This window comes from Cervus canadensis, chromosome 11 (assembly GCF_019320065.1).
Source record: "Cervus canadensis isolate Bull #8, Minnesota chromosome 11, ASM1932006v1, whole genome shotgun sequence".
In the NCBI taxonomy this organism is placed as follows: Eukaryota; Metazoa; Chordata; class Mammalia; order Artiodactyla; family Cervidae; genus Cervus; species Cervus canadensis.
Genome location: NC_057396.1, coordinates 50,285,350 through 50,307,379, shown reverse-complemented (window position 1 = coordinate 50,307,379; position 22,030 = coordinate 50,285,350). Strand labels below are relative to the sequence as shown.

Sequence of the window (22,030 nt, the reverse complement as noted above, 5' to 3'; positions counted from 1 at the left end):
AGAGCTTATGTGTAGTCGAGTTGGGATTAATCCCAGGACCAGACCAACCTAAGACAATGCAACATACCTATAGGAAAATGTTTGTTGGGAGGCAGGGTGGCATGTGGGAACAGCACATGCTTTGTGGTGGGGGGGCGGGGCAGGGGGGGTTTCTTGTAGACCTGGACTCAAATCTGTGTGACTTTGGACAAGTTACTCACCTTCTCTGAGGCTTCAGCTTTCTATCTGTGAAATGGGAACCATACCACCACCTCCCACTGAATCTCACTGAGTCCCCAGGCCTGCCTGGGGTACAGCACTTGATAGGGAACCAAAAAGGACCCCTCAGCTCTCTAACATCCCCGCCTGCCCTAACCCTCTAAGCCCCAGCTTACCCAGCACGAGGAAAGACAGGACCCATTGTAGCACCGAGATGACTTGGAGTTGCTTCTCTACCTTGGACCTATTGAGCCAAGTGACAGAAAACAGGTCCTGGAGGGCGGAGAGGATGCTGGAGCCAGTGCCTGTGACAGACATAAGACAGATGTCAGCCTGTCCGCCCTTCCCTGCAGCTGCAGAGTACCCCACACCAGCCCACCTCCCCACAGACATCTTCCTAGTCATGAGAGGGGCACGATCAAAGAATCAGACCGATCTGGGCTTACATCCCGGCCCTGTCACAGTTTTGTAATTCTGGGCTGCTTACATGCTGCACTTCCCTCTGCCCCAGTTTCTATATATACCCAGTGGGAATGATGTCCCCTCCAACAAACAGTCATTTTGGAGACTGAATAGGGTATCCAAAGAGGTGAGGGGGAGGCTTGCCATAGTTTCCAATTCTCATTCCTCACCTCTACTCCGGTCAAACCCCTATCTTTTCCTTTATCTGGATCTAGTACAAATATTTAACCTTTGCTATCTGGGTCTGTGAGGCCAGGGACAGAGGGCCAACATCCAGTTTGCAATGTTTTTTTTCCTCTAAGTGTACTTTGAGCACCCCCAATCCTTGACCCACCCCTCCCCTCTTTATCTCCAAGACTAATACCCTCTCTGGGAACTGAGCCCTCTTGCCCTACCCCAACACCATCAATACCACCTTCAGGGGAATTCACACTTTGAGCTTCACCTCAGCGCCCAAAGCCCAGGGCTCAGAGATGAACTGGGCAGGAACCTCTGCTTTCCTAGAGGACCCAGCAGCCACTGAGTTTTGGGCAACCTGGGACACTGAGAGCTGCAATTATGTTTGCTACCAAACAAGTGCCAAGCCTATAAGTTCAGACAGGATGTACCCAGTTAACTGGTTCTGTGGCTGTGCCCCCAGGGTGATGCCCTGGATTCCAGTGGCTAATGGACAGAGGGACGAGAAAGCCTGGTGACTGCAGGAGAGGCAGCGCTCTGGAGGAGTATGGGCGAGGTTCCTGACACACCCTCTCCTTCTGGAAGCTGGGCCAGAGGACTGCGCCCCTTCAAACCCCACATGTGCTGAGTCCCAACTGCATGCTCTTTGCTCAACACATCTTCACTGACTGTGCTGGTCAAATTCCTTCACACGACCCACTCTCCAAGGCCCCTGACTGAGCCACAATCTTGTCCTGGAGGGTCTCATGACCTTTCACCCTGGCCTACAGCAGAAGTGGGAGGGAGAAGGGTTTAGGGGTTTACACGCAAGCCTTTGTATTTCTTTAAAATCTGCAGAGCAACAAAGTCACAGTGGGGTTTAGAAAGGGACATGGCACTCATCTGCTGAAAGTTAACAGTCACTCTGACTTTTAGGAGGCACAGAGAACCAGCAGGACTCAAGGCAGACTCCTCAGTCCTGTTCCCCTCCCCTGGTCTCATGGAGCACCGGGAGAAGGAAGCCAGGGGTATGGCAGAAGAGTAAGATCCCAGTGCTGACCCTGGTTCCACTCACTATGTAGGCATGACCTCAAGGGTGTACTGCCATATCCAAGACACGGCACATACTGGGTACTCAGGAGCAGCCATACCCGGGGTGGAGGTGGCGGTGTGTGAACTCACCAAAGCAAATGAAGAGGCTGGGCCACACAGGAACTCCAGAGGTCTGGCCATGACTTCCTCTGCCCTCAACATATAGACCCACCATCACAGCCCTTTCCACCTCCACCCTTTCTCAGCACCCCATCCTGGAGCCTGAGAGCCCTCTGGGGTCCTCTGGTACAGCCCATCTGGACCTCTGGAGAGGCTGAGAAGAGGAGCACTGAGCTGCCCAGGGCTACCCAGCCAGGGCTGGGACCTGGATTCAGGGCACAGCAGATGCCAAATACAAAGGGCTCTACCCATGGGACACAGCAAGTCCAAGGCTGGTCTGTGCTCAGAAGTGAGGAGAGGGTCCTGGGTGAGTACAGGAGGGAGGGAAGTGAGGCCAAGCACAGGCCTGAATCCTCTGTCCAAGGGACCCCTAGCTGCTGGCTCTCCCTCCTAAGCTGTGTGGAATGAAGGCAAGCAGGGGTCATGGCAGGTGAGTCCTTGCCCTTGGTCTGGAGCAGGCAAGGCGCCTTGGCTGCAGAGAGGATAGAATGTTCTCCAGCACCTCAGAGTGCACCCTGGGAGCTGTTTAGAAATGCAGGGCCCCAGCGTGGATTTACTGAACTGAGATCTGCTCAGTCCAAAGTCTCAGGTAGGGTAAGTTTGGGGTAGGGAGTGTGCAAGGAGGAGCTGGGGGTCTCCACTTTCTACTGGGCTGGAAAAAAAGGGGGATGGAAAAAAGGGCATCAGACATAATCTCATTTGACCACTTCCTACTGTGAACAGGACCGTGACGAGTGCTTGAGGAAAGGACTCACTGTCTAGCCTCTGCTGTTGGGTCAGGGCCAACCAACTGGCTGCACTCACAACACGGAGCTCTCCTGCTTTGGGGTGGGGTGCACACAGTAAGTCCATGTTGGTTACATATCCCCCACTGAAACAACTGAGAAATTCTTCCTTGTTTCCGAATCCAAATCCATCTGCTATTGCAGGTCTCTTGCAATTAGATAAAGTCAGGGTGCAGAAAATGCAAAACATTTTGTCCAGTGGATTATCCACACAGAAAAGAGGCCTGAAAGGTTCCCATAGCCCCAGAGCCAGGCTTGTTCCAGCCTCCTCAATCTATCCTCCCTGCCCCATCCCAACTACTGCCCGCAGCCCGCTCTGCAACCAAATAGGAAATGCAAAGTCCACTGAGGACGGGCTGATGTTCCTTGGGTGGCACAGCATGGGGCTGCCTGGTGAGCAGGGAGGCCGGGAGGCCATCCTGTGTCCCTCAGGCCCGAGACCACTTGGCTGCCTCTTGGCCAGACCATCCCGACCTGGTTGACCACAGAGCCCAGCCCCAGGAGCTGGCCCGTCCATGATGCTGAACCATAGGCCCAGTGGAAGCCCCTGTGGATCTAAGGAGTATCCAGTCATTGCTCCCTTGCCTAGAAAGCTGCTGCCTGCCTTGTCCACCTGATGACCCCCTGACAATGAAATAAAGCAGCTTGTCCTTCAAAACCCAAATAGGTAAGCCTTCAGAGAGGTGGGCTTTCCTTCTCTGGGATTACTGACTCTAAGGCCCATGCAAGCGTGGAACTGTCTGGAGCCATCTCACCAGCCCCCACCCATCTTGGAGAGAACCTGTCAGCAGATGAAGGTGGGAGAGGCCAGTAAAAGAGAGAAATAAGAGAGGAAGGCAGTCTTCCTTTTAGGCTCCCACAGCCCCTCACCTTGTACCAACTGCTGATTACAAGCCCACTCTCATCACATTAGGAGCTGCCCAAGGGCCTGAGTCTGATCCAGCCCGTGGCCTCTCAGAGTCCGGCCCAGAGTCAACACTCGGCAAAGTTTGCTGAGCAAAAGGAAGAGCAGATCTCTGCTCTGGCTATTCCTCAGGCCCCCATCCTCCACCTCGGCTCTTTCTGCAGGGCTGGGTGACAGGCAGCTTCAGAGCCTCCAATGTACTTCCTCAGGAACTCTGGTTTCTCACCAGCCCTGTGAGTTTGGCATCATCATTGCCATTTTGATGGTGAGAAAGACTTGAGGAAGTGATATAGCCAAGGTCACTTGACCAGAGGGTGGCAAAGTTGGATTCAATTCAAGTCTAACTTCTAAGCCAGCATTCTGCTCCTGTGCTGGTCTCCCCAAGTTCCTTCTCTCTTCTCCCCAAAAGAAAGTGGGGGAAGGCTGGGAGTGGAAAGGAGAAAATGCATGGCTTATTTTCCTCCAGAGGGGCAGGTGAGGGGCAGGCATCTTGTGCAGTAAATTAAGTGGTGGCAGGCCTGGGGGTTCTGGTCCCGGTTGCATCACTGACTCCTGTGTCCTCTTGGCCAAGTTGCTTCACCTCTCTGGGCTTTGGTTTCCCCATATATAAAATGGTGGTGGGGAGGATGACTTCTATGATCCCTTTGACTGCTTGGAACCCAGTGCCCACCCTTCTGAAGACACCACCTAGATGCTCACCACCTTGCAATAGCCCTGGTACAGTTGCTTGGCAAATGGGAAGCAAGGCTTCAGCCGGGCATCCCCAGGTCCAGCCCTCACCACTCAGCTGTCAGAATCTCTTCTGCCTCAGTGGTGGCTGGTGTGGATGCCAATGCTGCAATCAGATGCCACCACTGCCACCACCTTCATACCCAGCCCAACTGTCCCACAGTCCAGGTGGGGCTGGCAGGGAGCCTCAACATTTGGCCAAATCTCAGCTCCAACCTGCTCCCTTGCTACCCCTCCCCAGCCTCTGCCGGCACACTGCACTCTGCACGCTCTCTCAGCACCAATCCATTGAAGCCAGTATCTGCTTCCTTGGCCATCCTCCTCAGGCAGCATCTCTTAAGTTCCAAGGTGGGTACTTGATTCATTCATATGCCCAGAGCCCAGTCAGACTGACGAGAGGAGCTCATAGAGGTTGATTGCATGAATGAACAAACCTATAAGTCCCAGAGGCAGCTGAAGGCCAGGATACTCAAGTTGCAACTGAGTTGCCAGACAGGAAGGCCTCCAGGCTTATCACTGAGGACCCCAGAGATGGAGTAACCGGTGGTGGAGTGAGCCTTTCTTTCCTTGTCTGAGCATGAGTCCCCCCCTAACCTCGCCATAAGAACAGAACCCATTTCCTACAGATGTCTTTTTTTCATGAAGGAAGATGAGACGGCGATAGAGTAACCTGACTTGTTCTATGAAGAGAAGTTTTCAGTAACCAATCCAAATAGTGCTCCAGGGCACCACTGATTTCACCCTTTATTTTACACAGCTCCTTTGTTCCTGGATTTGGGAGGGCAGAGGGAGTGCAGCTGTGAGAGAAAAGCCCAGAGAAGCTCTCTTACCTCCAGAGAAAAGCCCCCTGTCCCCATGTCTATACGGGGCTTCTCTGTCCCACAGCATTCTCTGGGAAGGTAGACAGGTAGGGAGGGGTAGCCTCATTTCACAGAGATGGAAACTGAGGCAAAGTGAGGCCAAAAGATGTTAAACCACTTGTTTTGAGGTCATGGTCTAGAGGAGAGAGGCAGGACTCAAGGCAGGTGTCCTAGCTTTGAGTCCCTCGCCATTTCCATGATGCCAAGCTCCTGAGGGCTGGTCCTCACTACACCAGCCAGTCCACATCCCGATCTCAGGAATACACCCCGGGGAAGGGAGGGCTGCCTCTCTGCCTCAACCATGTCCCAAGTTTCATGGGGCCATTCTCCTGTAGACTGGCTATGCAAGCAATGTGAACCCCCACCCACATGCTCCCACAGATTGAGAAGCTACTACAAGAGCTAAGCTGAAGCTACCCACAGCAGTAGAGCCAAACACCCCTGGTCCCTGGCCCAGGCCGGGTGTGGAACGCTTCTTTGCCCAACATCTGATAGCAAATTGACCAGGCCGCACCCAGGACTGATGAAACCAGGGTTTCCTCTCATACTGGTCTGAGAGGGCAGGGTCTGAGCCCTAGTTCCCATAATCTGAGAAAGGGCATTGGGCCAGCCCTGCCCCTGCATGGCTCTGTGACCAGGGGCAAGTCACTTCGCTTCTCTCAGCTTTAGTTTCTCATCTCTAAAGTGAGGATAAGGGGACTTCCCTGGAGGTCCAGTGGCTAAGAATCTGCCTTCCAATGCAAGGGCATAGGTCGGAGAACTGAGATTCCACCTGCCACAGGGCAGCTAAGCCTGCATGCCACAATTAGAGAAAGCTCACATGCCACAGTGAACACCCAGTGCAGCCAAACAAAACAAAATACATAAAGTGAGGATAAGAATACCTCTCAGGGTGGTTGGGAAGATTAAAAAAAAATGCATATAAGGTCCATTTGGCACCTGTTGTGTGACTGACACCTGTTAGGTGATTAGCTCTCATCATGGCATCTACCGCTGACCAGAGTGAGAGGGGACAGATGAGCAACCACAATGTTTCAAGACGTGTCTGACCACGAGGTTGTGTGTTTAGAGCAGAGGGAACAGAGTGGGGGCAGCAGCAGGGGAGGTTCCAAGGAGGTGGTGAGGCCTCAGCAGGGCCCAGAAGACAAGATCTGGGAGGCAAAAAGGAGCAAAGTGGGCACTGGGGTGGGGGCACTGGCCAGAACAGAGACTCAGAGGGAGTTACAGAGAGGCAGGCCAGAGGCCAGAATGTTCAACGACCCAGGAACCGGGGTTCACATTAACCCAAAACAGACAATGAGGACAGGGCTCAAGTGGCCAAAAGTGGCTTCCTGGAGGAGGTGGGTGGGGAGGGATGAGCATGGAGCATGTATGAGGTGCCCACTACTGTTATCAGCCCCTGGGGAAATAGCAGAGAACACAGCAGGTCGAGTCTCACCTGTTGGGGGGCTGAGATTCTGCTGAGGGAGAGACAAGGCACCTACACATAAATGTAGGATGTAATGTCAGGCAGTGATGAGAGCTATGAGGAAACAAAATTTGGGGCAATAAGCTAGAGGGAGAGACAAGACGATCCTCAGCCCTGAGGAGAGGGAGCCCTGAGCAAGGCTGACTTCCCTCCACATGGAGGTAGTAGCACACAGGACATTCCCAGGTCAGGCCTCTGGGTGGCCCACACTGCCTCCCCTACTCTCCTTTGCTACTGGCATCCTGGGAAGGGGCTCACCGGCCTAGAGAAACTAAGGAAGACAGGAGGATGGCCATCCAGAGAACCTGGCCTCCAACTTGTAGGAGTTGTAGCCTTGGTGATTCACTTCCTATGCAAGTCTCAGTTTCCTCATCTGTACAGCGGGGCTAATACCCACCTCGCTAGATTCTTGTGAGAATTAAACAATAGACAGGAGCGTCATAAAAGTCAAGACCTGTGTGAATGCGGGATAATTACCAAGTAAGCCTGGGTTTCCTCGCCTGACAAATGGGTATAATAACCCCTGTCCTGTCTTGGAGCAGAGGCGCTGGCGTCAGTACACTTAGGATTCAAACCCTGGCTCTATCATTTATGGTGAGACCCTGAAAGTCATTTCCCCATATAAGACTCAGCATCCTCCTTTGCTGGGATGTAGCAGTTGTTGGGAGGAATCCAAACAACCTACGGACAATGGACAAACAGCATGTGGCATGTCTGTTAGAGAGCTAGAAAGGTGCCAGAGAGGTCACAGAGATGTGGATAGCTGCTAGGGGCTACTGAGTCGGGACATCATCCTGCTCACATTCCCCAGCTTCAAGCATGCCACACGCGGGCCCAGCCAAACCGAAGCTCTGCCCTGGTCCAGCAGCCTCCAAGTGGACAGTGAGGAAGTTGCCCCAAGCTTCTGCAAAGGGCTGGGCACGAGTCTGCATCGAGGCTGAGAGATGGACATTCTGACTCCCAGGAGATCCCTTGAGGTCCAGGAAGCCAGGCAAAGTGCCATATAAATGCCACATCTTCAAGGCCAGGGGCAAAAGTGCAAGATTCTAGAGGGAGGCAGAGAGAAGGGTGGAGGCTGAACATTAACATTCATTCAGCAAGTACTTTCCAAGTAGCCTTTACAGGCCAGGCTAGGTGCTGCCCTAGGACAGGAACTGCCAGACCCTGCCTCTCCTCTGCTTCTTGGGCTTCTGTGGGGGGCAGAGCTCTGCCCTGGGGCTGCCCACCTCAGCTATGGCTGGGGGGAGACAGGGCTGTGAACAATTAGGCATAGAGGGTAGGTCATGGCTGAGGAGCCCACGAGAGGTACCCAACTGGCCTGCAGGGTGCCCTCAGCGATGCGTCCGGTGAGAGGTAGAGGATGAGTGAGTTTGCCAGGCTGACAGAAGGGAGGCACAGGGCCGGGAACCCTGGTCCTGGAGTCCAGCAGACAGCACTGGCAAAGGACTGGAAGGGAGAACGTGCACAAGATTAAGGACTTCACTGCAAGTAGTTCAAGCAGGCCATGTGAATGGGTGAGGGGGAGCCACGGAGGGCTGGAAATGCCAGGCCGAGGAGTCCCAAGAACACAGATGACTGACCAGGCTCCACCCTGACAGCAGGGGAGACTGCTGTCCACTCCTCCCATGCTCTTCACCAACTTCAGTCGGTGTAAGGGCTCTGAGGCAACGCACCAGCGGTCCACCTGATCCCAATATGCTGGTGATTTCTTCTCTGGAAAGACTAATAATCTCCCCTTTAAGGGTTAGGTGTTTAATCAGGTAACCTTAAAGAAAATTAAGAGTCCTTAAATCAGGGCCCACTGAGACATCTGACCCAAATCGGAAGCAGACACACACTGCTGTGGTGGGTATACCGGCTGGGAAGCTCCTGGCTGGCCCGTCAGGACCTGCACGGACTCTGGATTCCTCAGTTGGTCCTCAGGGCCCCCCACAGAGCATCGTGGCAGGAAGCCAGGCATCCTAAGTATCCACAGATATACTGGGACTTTGGGCCTTCTCCTCCTCTCCTCTCTAGGTCTGTTTCCCAATGGCATTAATTAAGGGTTTGGGTTAGATTAGTTGAAATCTGAGGTTTTGACAACTTAGATTGACTAATGAATTTTTATCCACAGAAGATCCCCCTAAAGAGACTACAAGCCCCTCCTTGGGCTGCTCCAGAGGCCTGGATTTTCAAGTATTGGTTTTCATGCAGTAGGGTAGGGTCCTGGGAAATGAGGTCAAGGAAATGGGGCTCTTAGAACACCATGTTCCTGAGACTTTGAAACTGCAACTAGGACCCTGGAGGTGACTGCTGAGGACCCCAAAGCTCTGCTTTCATTACCCCCATCTCCTGACACATTAAAAGAATAGCTACTGAAGTGGGAGGGGTTGCCATGGCAACACCACTAGCTTGTGGGTATGTCACCACCAAGGAGTCCTCAAAATAGGCCCTTATCATGGTACATGAGCAAGTGTGGGGAGCTAGGTTTTCTCGGGCATGTACCTGGGCCCCAAGCAGGACAGGTGCCCATTTTCACAAGGACAAGTTGAGGACATGAATGAGGAGGAGGCTGGCCCCTGGATCTCACAGCAGTCCGGGGCATGATCAGAATCACACTTCTGCAGCAGAGCTGGAATGAACCCAGGTGGGCTGCCTTATGCAGCCCTCCTTACTGTACAGATGAGGCTGAGGCCCTAAGAGGGAGGGTCATGCCCAAGGTCACATAGGAAGCAGATGCAGAGTGAGCCTTCTGGCCTCTAGATCTGCTCTAATAGTAAAATGAATTCACATTCCTTGCTTCTGTCAATTTGTCCAAAGGGTGTGTGGCTTCAGCTTCCTTGAGTCTGTACCATAACCTGGGCAGATATTGTCATCATGCATTTGCTCATTTTACAGATGAGGAGACTGAGACTCCTAGCCCCAACCCCTCGAAACTGCCAGCAGCAGCTCCACACCCAGGAGGTTCCAGAAGTGGTACAGGCCAAGAAACTGCCTGCACCAGGCTCCTTTCCCAGCTCTCAAATCTCCACCAACAACCCCTGTAAAGGGCATAGGCAAGCCAGTCCCTGCCTGGATACAGCATTTTCTGTCTCCCTCATCTCTCAGCACACTGGGACCTGAACACAGGTTAGTAGCCCAGAGGTCCTGCCGTCAGACTTTCCCTCCCACCCAAATCTCATGCCTCTATGCTGGTCCCTGTACCTGAAGGTTCCTGATGGCCTCAGTAACACCAGTTCATCTTTCAATATCCAAATTGACTGTCACCCCTTCCAGGAAGCCTTCCCTGACACCAGGATGATTTAGCTGCCAAACCCTCACACCCTCACTTCCAGGCCTCCTCAGTTCCCCATGCTTCCTCCTCCGTCACTGTGTGGATCACTGTGCACTGTCATCCCCCTAGTCTCATTTCCTCAAAGGCAGGGACCAGGGATTGACACGTGTGTGGCAGAGTCTGACACACACAGGTGATCCACCAATAAACTGAAGCCGAGTCCCCACTGTAAGAAGCCTTCCTGGATGCCCCAGAGCAGTCTGCCACACATCACGGTGTTGGCGACTGTTGCATGTGTCACATAAAATGAGTGACAAGGACTAACAGGCAAGTCACGAGTTAGTTTACAAAGCACTTTCCATCTGTGTTAACTTAAACCCTTGCATCCTTGACAGTCTGAGAGTTTCTGATCCTATTTTCCACTGAGTGGGAATAAGATCTTCAGAAGAGAAGACAGACACCCAGCCAGGTCCTTGAGGGGATCCAGGGCTGAAATCCTCAGTCTCTGGCTCCCAAGCCCTGGCAGTAACGAGGGGGACTGTGGTGAGCATCCCCTGCCCCCGGCGATCAGCCCTGGAGCCAGCTCCTCGAGACCACGGAGCCTCCAGAGCAGGGAATAGCTGCACTTAGGACAGGTGGGCACAGAGGAGGCCTGAGGAAGCACTGAGGACTCACAGTGAAGCAAAAAAGCAGGGCTTCTTGCCAAGAGGAAGGAGCAGAGCTCAGGAGGGCTGAAATCCCATTAATGATTCATTCATTCAACAAATATTTACTGAGCACCTACTACACTCCAGGCACTGTGCTCAATGCTGGGACAAACACTGAGGAAGAGAGACAGAGTTCCTATTCCCAAGGGGCTGACATTCTTCTGGGGCAGACCATCACCTAAACAGAAAAGTACACCTGAGAATTTAGCTAATGAGAAGGGCTATAAAAAATACAACAGGACAGGAAAGTTCTCCAGATGGTATGGTCAGAAAAGGCCTCCGAGAGGAGACTGAATAGTTGAAAGACAGTCATGCAGTGACCTGGGCAGAAGACAGCCAGTGCAAAGGCCCTGAGGTAGGACTGAACTGATGGGACTCCCAGGGGAACAGGAAGACCCCAGCCGTTCTGGAGCAGGACATGGAAGCAGAGGAGTGAGGGCTGCTCACAGGGGGTTCCACAGCCACAAGGAGGAGTTTGGAATACAACGAAGGGCAACTGGCTGTTCCCCCGGCCTGAGTTCCAGGGTTCACGGTGCATCTACTCATCAAGGCAAGTTGGGACATCTTCTTGAAAATGTACGAGAAGGGGTGATCTGCCAGCCCCATCATGGTTCCAGAAAAACCTTCACTCAATCAGGAAATGAGCACCTGCAGTGGTCAGAGCCCTGCACTCGGCCCTTCACGGCTTCACCACACTTCTCTCTTAGTTTAAGGCAGCCAGTGACTGGGAGATGGATCTGGGTTCTAACCCTGGCTTTGATAATCCTGGTCTAGTCTCTTCTCTGCGGGGCCCTCAGTGTTCCATCTGTAATGTGAGAGCTGCCCCTGAGCCAGCACTGCCAGGGAGCTGTGATTTTTTTTTTTTTGGGAGCTGTGATTTTATGACTCAAGTACCTGCTGCAGAACTCAGGGATGGGAGGATGGGGGTGGGGCAGGATTGCCACACTGGCCACTGAGTCACCGAGTCTGCTAATAAAATACTACTCTTGGCCCTTCTTTCCCAGCCCAGAAGAGCCCTCAGTAGCACAGATAACCCCAAAGTGGCATTTGTCCATTTGGGGAAGTGGTGTAGGGGAGCGGGGAAAGCTATATAGAATTGGGGGAAGGGGAATATGAAAACCAGGTTCTCATCCTATGATTTAGAACTGAGTTAGGTGTCAACTCTCCAACAATCCAGCCTCTTAGTTTCACCTCCTACTAAGCTCCTGCTTGCACACTCCCAGTGATGGGGAGCTCCACTCCACCCACACCAAACCTGTTGCAGTGGCTGTCAGAAAGCATTCCTCCATTATATCAAATCTGCACCCCCCACATCCCAAAATTCCAGCCCTGTTCCTGGCCTTGCTTTTGGGGGGGCCACGCAGAACAAATCAGTTCAGAATTTTACTGAAGCTGCCACCATTTCATGCTGGGTCCTGTGGTGAACCCTGGGTATTCAGGCAGGCATCAGAGGGCTCTGATCGGAAGGGCCTTAAAACCAGGTGGAAAGGCAAGGATGCAAACATGAATAACTCTGCATCTTCCACCATTGGCACAGGTAAATCCTTCAGATATTAGAAAATACCAACAGAGACTCCTGTCTCCCCCACAAACTCCCAGCACACACGCAGCGCACACCCACCTGCCCCCACAGCTGGCTTTTTTTTTTTGCCCAGGAAACCAGACACCAAGGTATCTATTTCAATCTCACCCATCACAGGTCTTCCCTTCACAGAAGCCATGGTCTCCCCTTAAATATCACCACTGACAGAGTGTTCATCACCTCCCAACAATGAGACTTTATTGGTAAAAACTAGGCCACTGGGGAGTGTCTTCAAAGACCAAGGATGTAGAAAGCAGGTCTAATGGAGATGCCAGATAACACAAGATTTGCTTCAGCAAATCTCCTCCCTTCCCCACCCAGTCTTTCACCAAAGAGAATCCCAGAAAGCTAAAGTGATTGGTTTGCATTTCATGCCAACTCTTGCTACATTCCATGATGGATTGTTTGTAGCCAGTTTTTTTTTTTTCTTCAATGTTTTCAAGACCTGATTAAAACATGGAGACATGCTCCTGAAAGGATAGTAAGTGACTTGGTCAAAATCACTCACTGGAAGTCCTCCTGAATAACAAATTCTAGGTAAAAAATGAGGAAGTCAGGGTCACCTGCTCCTGGAAGATACAACTCATCTCTGCCAATAGCAGAGATGAGGGAAGGGTATCTCCAGGAAGGACCATCCCCAGAGAGAGCATCCCTATCTCATTGCCTGGAGACAAAAGCACTTTTAAAAGCATGAACATGGGTAGGGCCCTTCCTTCCCCGTTACGGGTATTAAATGGCACAGTGAATGGACAAGCACTTTTAAGAGAGAGCAGAGATTGTCAGAGGCTATCGGGCCGGGTGCATGAGATAGCTCAGGCTGCATGTCCCCAAGATGGCAACAGCAGCTAGGTACCTCTCCAAGGGCAGTGAGTGGCACTCAGACCAAGAGGGGCAGATAACCACACCAACAGCCACACAGGGAAAAAGGCCAATGCCTAGGACACAGTTAAACTGTGGTACAGCTCAGGGTGGTTACCCAGCAGCCACTAGAATATTGTAAGTGATTTGGAGTAACAGAAGGAAATACTCACGATTTAACATCAAGAGGGAGAAAACAGGATTTAGAACTATATCCACATCATGCCCCCAATCTTACCTAAATGATGTGTACAAATAAAATTATAATGAAATATTCTGAAATGCTATTAGGAAGCTATCTTTGGATAGTCAATTAACCAGGAACTTTTCATTTTCTTCCTGTTTTTCCATATTTTTCGAAATCCAATAATTCGCATGTTTTATTTTTATAATGAAGGGGTTGGGTAGGCTATTGTTAGTTACTAAAGAAAAATCCTAAGTAGGAGAGGTTCAGCAAGCTGAATAAAGACTTTAGGTGGAAGGAGGGAGGATTCAAGCAAGACAGACCAGGGCAGCTGTGAGGATGTCCCAGGGTCTCCTGGATTTGTACTTAATCCACTGGCCAAGGCCCTGTTAGGGAAACCTTGGACAGGTCATGTGTCCTCTCACCTCAGTTTCTCCAAGTATAGGTGAGAGGTGCGGGACATGGAAGGGATGCTCTTCCTTGTGCGGGAAAAGCTGTGGGGTTTGATCTCAACTCTGCCCCTGATTTCAGAAAGGACTTCAATTCTTCCTGGTGGAACAGCAGCACAGATCACACTGAAGGGCACCCAGAGTCCTCCTGTCCTATCTTCTAAGCATTCCAGGCTCACAGTCGCTGTTGAGTGGGCTCCCAAGCCTCGGCTGGGCAGGGGGCAGAGGACAGTGTGGGCACACCTGTCCCAGCCAGGCATGTTCCCGGTCTGGATGGGCTGCCCCATCCAGTGCCTCACAGCTTGATCCACCAGGTTAGGAGGGATGGAGGGAATTGCCAGGGGGCTGGAGAGGAGTTCTCAGGTAACATGCTATCTCACAGGCTGGAAAAAAAGAAGTAATGTAACAGAGGTCCCCAAAATTGATGAGTGCTAAGGTGGAGAATGTGCCCACATGACTACCATGCCAGGTGGCCTGGATCAGACCATTATTCTAAACTCATTCCAGACCCAGATGAGCAGGGGGGAATGGAGGTGGTGGTCGGGCCGCAAGCCTTCCCAAAAGAAAAGAAAGAGGTTGGGACCTCAGCCCCCAGAGCGACCTGCCCTCCAACAACAGACTCCCATTATACCAACACACTCCTGCCTATCTTGGAGCCCTTCATCACCTCCTGTCCTGAAAGCCCTCTCGCAGCTGCATGGCCCCAGGAGGAAGACGGCAAAGCCCTGCAGACCCTGGGCTGTGACAGTTCATCTCCCAGACCCTTAGTCCCGCTCCCAGAGGCCTCAGGGGGCAGCACGGCTCCTTAGTCAAGGCCCTCGCTCCGGGCAGCCGGGCCCGATGCTCACCTCGCAGGACCCCGGAGTAGGCGGCTATGAGGGTCTTCATGACGAAGCCTGTACAGGTCGGGGCCCCGCGGGAAGCCTCCTGACCCCGCGCCCCTGGCCCATGCCCCGGCAGCCGGGGCCAGGGCTTCGCGCCGAGCGGGGGAGCTCGGGGATCGCTACCGCCGGGGGTGCGGAGGGGCGGGCCACCGGGCGGGCAGCCAGACGGGCCGGAGCACCAGCGCAAAGCGGGCCTCGGCCACGGCCACGGCCACTGAGCCCGCGGCTCCGAGCGCGGCACTTTGTAACCTCATAAGGGGGCGGGGCCGACGCGGCAGGGGCGGGGCCGGCCGTTCCAACCACTGCAGCCTCAGCTCCGTGGGGGTGGCTGAGCGCCCGGCTCGGCCGGGCGTGGGAGGGCTGTAGCGGGTCACCCTGATCCTCACGGCTGCGCCGCCCGCGGCCCGGGGTCCTCCTGGCGAGGGGCTGCCTGGTTATTCCTGCTGCTCCCCGTGCCCGCCCCTAGCCGCTCCCCCGCGGCGTTGGTGCAGCCCGGCAGCAGGAAGGTGGGCCGGGAGGCCCGGCACGTGCGGGCCTGGCTGGGGCAGGCGGGGGTTTGTGTTTTCCGTTCCGCAGGGCTTCGCTTTGGCTACAGATGCTACGGTCCCGCCTCTGATTAGTGGTTGGGTCGGAGTTAGGTAGGGCCGGGCTCCTAAACCTCTTAAGTTGCCTCTACCTTTCCGTCTAAACCTCTATACTGTATACTGCTGCGTGCTGGGGACCCAAACCAGTCAATCCTGGCCCTGCCCTGGGAGGTGCTCTCGTTGGTAAGAGGCAATCACACACACAAGCCGGCAGCAATGCTAGGCCACCAGAGAAATCTCTGGCTGTAGATCCAGAGGAGAGAGGTCCTTTCCTTGGGATGGGGGCTGGGGACTGGAGGCTGGGTGCACTTCCCAGAGAGATTATTGCACAACAGAGATGGAATCAGATAGACCCGGAGCCAGTTCTGGCCCTCCCTTTCTTGAACCTCAGTTTCCACATCTGTACAATAGGAAGACTAACACTTATTTTGTGAGGTGCTTTGAGAACTAAATGAGGTAAATTTTTAAAAGGTAAAAAATAGAAGAGTATAGTACAAGGCACATAGAAAATTTTCCAAAATTATTTTTGATGTCCTTTGATGAGTAGTTTTGTAGATGGAGGGTGTGAGGGTAAGGCCTAAACTCTTAGAAAAGGCAGCATGTTTGGGGCAGGGTTAGGGTACCTGGAGTGGCTGGAGCTCAGACAGCTATGGGAAATGATGCTGGGGCTAGATCTTAGGATGGTTCTTGACTGCCACCCTTGGGACATCAGGGTGGGGATAGCTTTGAGTGGGGAAATGCAAGTGGTTGCATGTTTTTAAGAGTCTTCCAGCCATAGTGTGGGGAGAGACTGGAGGCCAGGAGGGCAGTGAAGAAGCTGCAGGAGGGACCCAGGTGAGAGAGAACCATTCCTGAGCTCGGATGGTGGTGGAAGGATGGAGGGAAGGCCTGGTCTGGAGAGAAGTGCAGAAGGAGGGGAGATCGACTGGAATGTGGTGGAATGACTTACTGGACGTGGATGGTAAGAGCAGGTGTGAGGGCAACAAGCCTGTCAGTGAAAAGACGGCTTCCTTGGGGTCAGCTTGAGGAAGCTAGGCGTGGGCTCACGGTATAAGATGAGAGGGAGTCTCTGCTGCTAAGGTCTTTACCATCTCTTGTCAGAAGTCACAGTGCCAGCACAGCATGTGACAAATGCCACTGATGGGACCTAGAAACCCTGCCATTTGTTCAACCTATTCAAGGTTACAGGAGTAAACCCTGAGAAAAAAGTCATGGAACACTAAGGCTTGAGTTGGCTAAGAATAGAAGGAAAAGCATCCCAGGTAGAGCAAGCAGGTGGTGAGGCTCTGATGCTGAGAAGAGCTTGGTGCCTTTTGGGGAGATGAGGGAATGCTAGCAGTTTTCAGGTTTGTGGGAGACATAGGGGTCAGCAAAGGCTGGGATGTTGGATCAGATGTGATGGATTTCTGGGGAAACAGCAGTGCAGCGAGGTGGATGCTGAAGGTGCTATGAATCCTTCAATCCTCTCCCCAGTGGTGTTTTGGGTCCCCTTGGAGGCAAGACTCCTACTGGCCTGGAGGTACCCCAAGTCAGTGTGTGGCTTGTGCGTGCTCCAGAAAAGTCTCCTGTGGAGGAGGCGTTGGGCTGGAACACATGGCCCAACCAGCTCCCTCATAGTATAGTCTGAGGTGCAGAGCATGGGCTGGGAGGAAGGAGGCATGCATGCTGGCCTTTCTTGTCCCACCAACTGGCAGCAATTCCTTGGGCAAGTCACCTTGTCAGCCCCGGTAGTTTCTACATCCTGAAATGGAGGTGGCGTTTCTTAGCTGGCTGACTGCCCTTGAGTATTTGAGGATCAAATGAAATCACAGCATGTAAAATGGTGTCACCACTATGTTATGAAAGTAAGCTTACTGAAATGGCAAGACTTTGGATCAAGATGAAAGCTCCTTCAGATCCCAAGTTCATCTGCTTCAGCACATTTTTTCCTATGCACTTTCCTGGGCCTGGCTGTCGCTGGGACACAGAAGGTAGTCAGACACAGTCCTTGCCTTCGAGGAGCCCTAGCCCAGAGATATGTCCCAAAACCAATGGTTGCAGCAAGATGGCCAGGCTGTGGTGCAGGGACAGGTGGGAGGCTGTGCCATGTTCAGTCCTTTCTCCTGCGCTGTCACCATCTCCTTGAGCCAGGAGCTTTCCCAGGGTCATCAGGAGTATCATCACTCTGCACCCAGTGCAGGCCTGGCTCAGGTTTGTGGCTCAGTCAGCAGTGGACTGACCAGGGAGTGAGTACAACAGAGTCATAGATGAAGTGCTATGAGTGGGGTGGGGGTTGTGTCAAAGGAGGGAATGGTAATTAAGAAGGTTGAGAGATGACATTTGGTGCTGGACCTGAGTTGAGGAGGACAATTCTGCCTAGCGGAGAGGAAGGAGAAGGTCTTCAGGCAGAGGCTGCAGCCTTGACAGAGGCCTGGAGGTGGGAATCATGAGCATCCTGATTGGCTGGAGAAAGGATGCTGGAAAGGGGATGCAGGCAGGGAGGAGTAGGAGATAAGGCTGGAGAGATTGACTGGACCAGATTTGAGGGGTCTTATAATCCCACCTGGACTTCATCCTTGGGACCAGATCAAAGGAGGGCTATGAGCAGAGCCACCTGGATTAGACTGGAAGGTTAGGAAGATCAGGTAGGTGGGTGGTGTGGGGGCTTGAGATGAGGCAATAAAACCAGGTCCAGTTTGGGCCCTTCGCACACATGGGAATGTTCACCAAAGGATGTTAAGGCAAGTCTGAGGGCCGAGAGGGGCAGTCGCTTCCTTCTGGGTCATCTCATAGAGTGACAACTCCTTCCCAATGGCCCGCAACTGCCATGCCCAAGGCATCTGCGTAAGCAGCTTGGTCCACTTTGACTTGGATAGAAAACCAGACCCAGCATTAGAGTAGCCAGAGAGGATGTTTCTTGGCAGCTTTCTGTGTCCTGGGACTAATCTTTGCTGCACCAGGTGAGTATGGGGGCCTCGTACCAGGCACTGACTTCCCCGGTCCCCTCCCCACACATCCTAGCCTCCCTCCAGTCCTGTCTTCATGGCCTGCCCTGCTTCTCCTGCCGATGTGTGGGCAGGGTGGCTCCAGGACCGGGGTCACCTTTCCTTCACCATTTCCCATCCCAGTGATTTTCCCTTGGCGCTTTGGCCAAACCCCAGATGGAGAGGTCAAATCAAGCCACAGATCCCAGTTTGACGAGGGTTGTTGTTGTTCTTCAGTCGCTAAGTCATGTCCAACTCTTTGCACTGCAGCATGCCAGGCTCCTCTGTTCTCCACTATCTCCCCCAGAATTTGTGCAGATTCATGTCCATTGAGTCAGTGATGCTATCGAACCATGTGACCAGGGTGGGCTTCCCCAAAGGTAGTACGTCCCACCACCCTCTTCAGTCACCAAGGCTGTGCTGCCATTAGAAATTATGGATGCAGCTTTATGGTTTGTGAGGGGATGGATATGGGCACCTCTGAGACCCTTAGCGGTGATGGCAGCCTCAGCCCCTCCATTGCACAGAGGAGGTGAGTGGCTGGTCTGTAAGGCAGAGAGGACACCTGTTCTAAGAGAGGCACAGGGCGAAAGGCAGAAACAGATGCTTATAAGCGCTCTGCTCCAGGCAGGCCCTAGCCTGTAGGAGCTCACCCAGTCCATGTGAGGAGCATCCCTGCCGGGGATGATTATCACCCCACTTTGTGAATGAGGTGCAGGGAGGTAATGGGACTTGTCCAGGATGAGACAGAGAGTAAATAGCAAAGCTGGGATTCACATCCAAGACTTCCTGATCTGCAAGCCCACGTGCTTTCTCGGCTTCACAAGGCTCGGGTGGGGTGGGGGAGGTGGCGAGGAACTACCCCTAACCCCGGAACTGTTTGATGAAAGGAAATTCCCAAACTTTTCCTCCTTAAAGCTCTCATAGCCCTGTGAGGTTGACCCCATTTTACAGTTGGGAAAACTCAGGCTCAGAGACTCCAAGAGTATACCAGTGTCAGAGCTGGGGCTGGGATTTGTGCCAGTTCTCATAGCCCAAGGCTAGTGCTTGTCTGGGTCAAACTCATTTCCAGTGCTGGGCTCACTTGGAAGGTTGAAGGACAGAGGTGATGGCAAGGGGAGGGGGCCTGGCATGGCCCTGTGGTCTGTGCCACATGCCACCCTCCTCCTCCTTCCCCATCCAGGAATTTTCCAGGCAAGACTGCTTTCGGGCATGGAGCTCCTTCCCTCCTGGGACTCTCTCCTTCCCCTTCTAAACCCCTGTCATGCCCCATCTGTGTGATTTTCACCACATGCTGCTTGGTCTTCAGGGGCCAGATGGTGTACAGTCTCTGGTACCAGGCTAAGGAGTCTGCACTTTGTCCTCAGAGAAATGGGGAGCCATAAAGTGTTTTAACAGGGATGACATATGGTCAGTTTGGGCTTTAGAAGGATCAGTGTTTGGGTAAGAACACCCACTGTGTAACCTCCATGGTACCCTTCCTGATTACCTCTGCCCTGTATCGGTCAGGGTCCCCATGGGAAACAGCATATCTGTAATTGGGCAATTTGAGGGAATTTTAATACAAAGACTGTTTTCAAAGATGTAGCCAAGATATAGGGAAAAATCTAGGCGTTGTGAGGCACCCCAAGGCCAGTGATGTTGTGGGAGCATGTGGCCTGAAGGGCAAAGGTGGGGAGGCCAGGTGAAGAGGGCTTCCTGATGGAAGCTGCAGCATAGACAACCCATAGTGATCTAGCAAGGTCACCCTCTGTCCCTTCCTCCCTCCCATCTGCTGCCAGGACTTCCTAATGGGCAGAAGGTGAATGAGCCCAATGATGCAGTCTTTGCAGAGAATCTGGGCAGAGTTCAGAGTAGAGAAAGGTGGAGGCTTGGTCTGGAGTTTAATGGCCCTAGGAGGACCCTCTCCACATCTGTGTCCCCATCAGGCCCCTAGCTTCTTTCTCTCAGAGCATCTGTAACTCTTAGTGTCTACATACCTGTCCTGCCCAGGAGATGCTACTTGAGGGAAAAGATGGAATCGGTGGGCTCTCTGTGTCCTGGCCCACAGGAGAGACTTGACTAAGGTTGGAAGGAAGAAGGGAGGAAAGGAGAGAGGGAGGGGAATGGAGAGGTGATAGGGATGCAGGCAGAGCTAAAGTAGTGGTGGATGAGCTGTTAGAAGGGAAGGCTGGGGAGATGGTGAGCCCTTAGAATCTCTAGGGCTTGGTGACATGGAGGTAGGGCCAAAGCACAAAGAGATGCTTGACGATAACTTTAGGTTTCAGACCAGATCCTGGGAACACTGACCTCCACTCTAATGGAAGGCCTGGTGGAGGGGGCTCAGGAGTGGCCTTTGGCCCTGTCTTGTGGGACAAGTCTAGCCAACTAGAGAGGAATAGGCCTGAGACCCTTGGGAACCAGCCTTCGAGCTCCTGCCCCATTTTAGCATGCTTGTTGCAATATGTACAGAAATGCCCCTTGCATCATTCTGTCTGTAAGTTTCTTACTCAACTCTCCCAGGACCATTTTTCCCCTGCAGGGAAGGGGCGGGAAGTAAATCTTCCCCCACACTGAGAGTTCCTCGTGAATGCTTTTCCATCCATCCCTTTGTCTGGTCCACCTTTCTGGAGACCCTCCTAGGCCTTGTGCTGATCTGGGAGGTGCAGTCCTTGCTCTCTGGGAGCCTGCGTTCTTAGGGAAGAAATAAATAGACACATTAAAAGACAATTACTCTGCGTAGTGATGGATGATAACTAGACTCACTGTGGTGATTATTTCACAGTATACACATATTTATTATTGAATCGTGTTGTGTACCTGAAACAAGTATGTTATATGTCAATTATATTTTTTAAAAAGGCAATTGCTTCTCAGCAGTAGTTTTCCCAGCTTTCCATAGCAGTGAAATCCTTTCTTCAAATGCAGCCTTGTTCCGAAGGTGATACAGATGACATGTGATTGTTACATATTGCGTTCAGGCTTCAGTTTCCCGGTGGTCCATCCAGATGGGAATAAGCAAAGTATCTCCTTCCTGGGGTTGTTGTAAGGACTGAAAGAATGAACACAGTGCCCAGCACAGGGTCAAGCATCTAGTACTTTACAAATGTTATCAAATAGAAGTGTTATGATTGAAAACATGGATTGGGAGGACAGATTTGCCTGGAGATGGAGCAATCTGTCCAAAAGGCTTTGAGCAAACATACTGGAGGGGTAAAGTGTAAAATGCCCTGAGAAACCAGTGGATCTGGAGGAGGACTCGAGGAATGACAAAGAGACAGGCATCCCAGCATGGAGATGAAAACACCTCCAGGGGAAAACCACAGTGTGACCAACAGTCCCAGATGGCAGAGGCCCAGTAACAGCAGCCTTAGTCAGAGAAGCCTGGAAATGTGGTGTGCTTTACTTAGCTGGCGACTTCACTTCACTTACTTAGCTAGTGCGTGATTTACCTTTCTAAGCAAAGCCCAGTGCAGGCATAGAGATGGTTGAGACTCAACCCCGCTCTCAGGGAACCTGTAATCCAGGAAGTCACTCTGGCACAAACTGCTGCAATCCAGGGAGGAAGTTGGAGGATCAATGAAAGGGGGTTTGGGTGAATCAGGAACACTTCCTGGAGGAGGGTGCGGTTGCACTGGGCTGGATCTGCCTAAATACACCACTGTGCTACATTCTGCTGCAGGGATTCTCAAACTTGCCTGTGTATCCGGATCACCTGGAGGATTTGGTCAAACACAGCTTGCTGGGTACCTCCCCCAGAGCCCTGACTCAGTAGAGTTTGCATTGCTATCAAGTTCTTGAGTAGATGCTAAC

At 52.6% G+C, this 22,030-nt stretch overlaps 1 protein-coding gene and 1 long non-coding RNA gene across 4 annotated transcripts in view; one reads left to right on the top strand and one right to left on the bottom strand.

The window, feature by feature from the left end:
- The window catches only part of DGAT2 (diacylglycerol O-acyltransferase 2), a 32,160-nt gene extending 17,261 nt beyond the window's left edge, over positions 1–14,899 (bottom strand). Inside the window, exons 1-2 of the mRNA XM_043481268.1 lie at positions 14,656–14,899; positions 375–503 (exon numbers count right to left, since the gene is read on the bottom strand). Coding sequence (XP_043337203.1) covers positions 375–503; positions 14,656–14,695 — 169 coding nt within the window. The 5' untranslated portion in view covers positions 14,696–14,899. The remainder of the gene's footprint in view (positions 1–374; positions 504–14,655) is intronic.
- Positions 14,900–15,012: 113 nt separating this feature from the next.
- The window catches only part of LOC122449563, a 44,872-nt gene continuing 37,854 nt past the window's right edge, over positions 15,013–22,030 (top strand). For 2 of the 3 annotated variants that reach the window (XR_006271970.1, XR_006271969.1), the window contains exon 1: positions 15,013–15,197. This is a non-coding gene — a long non-coding RNA (uncharacterized LOC122449563). The remainder of the gene's footprint in view (positions 15,198–22,030) is intronic. The other variant, XR_006271968.1, reaches the window with a different exon arrangement.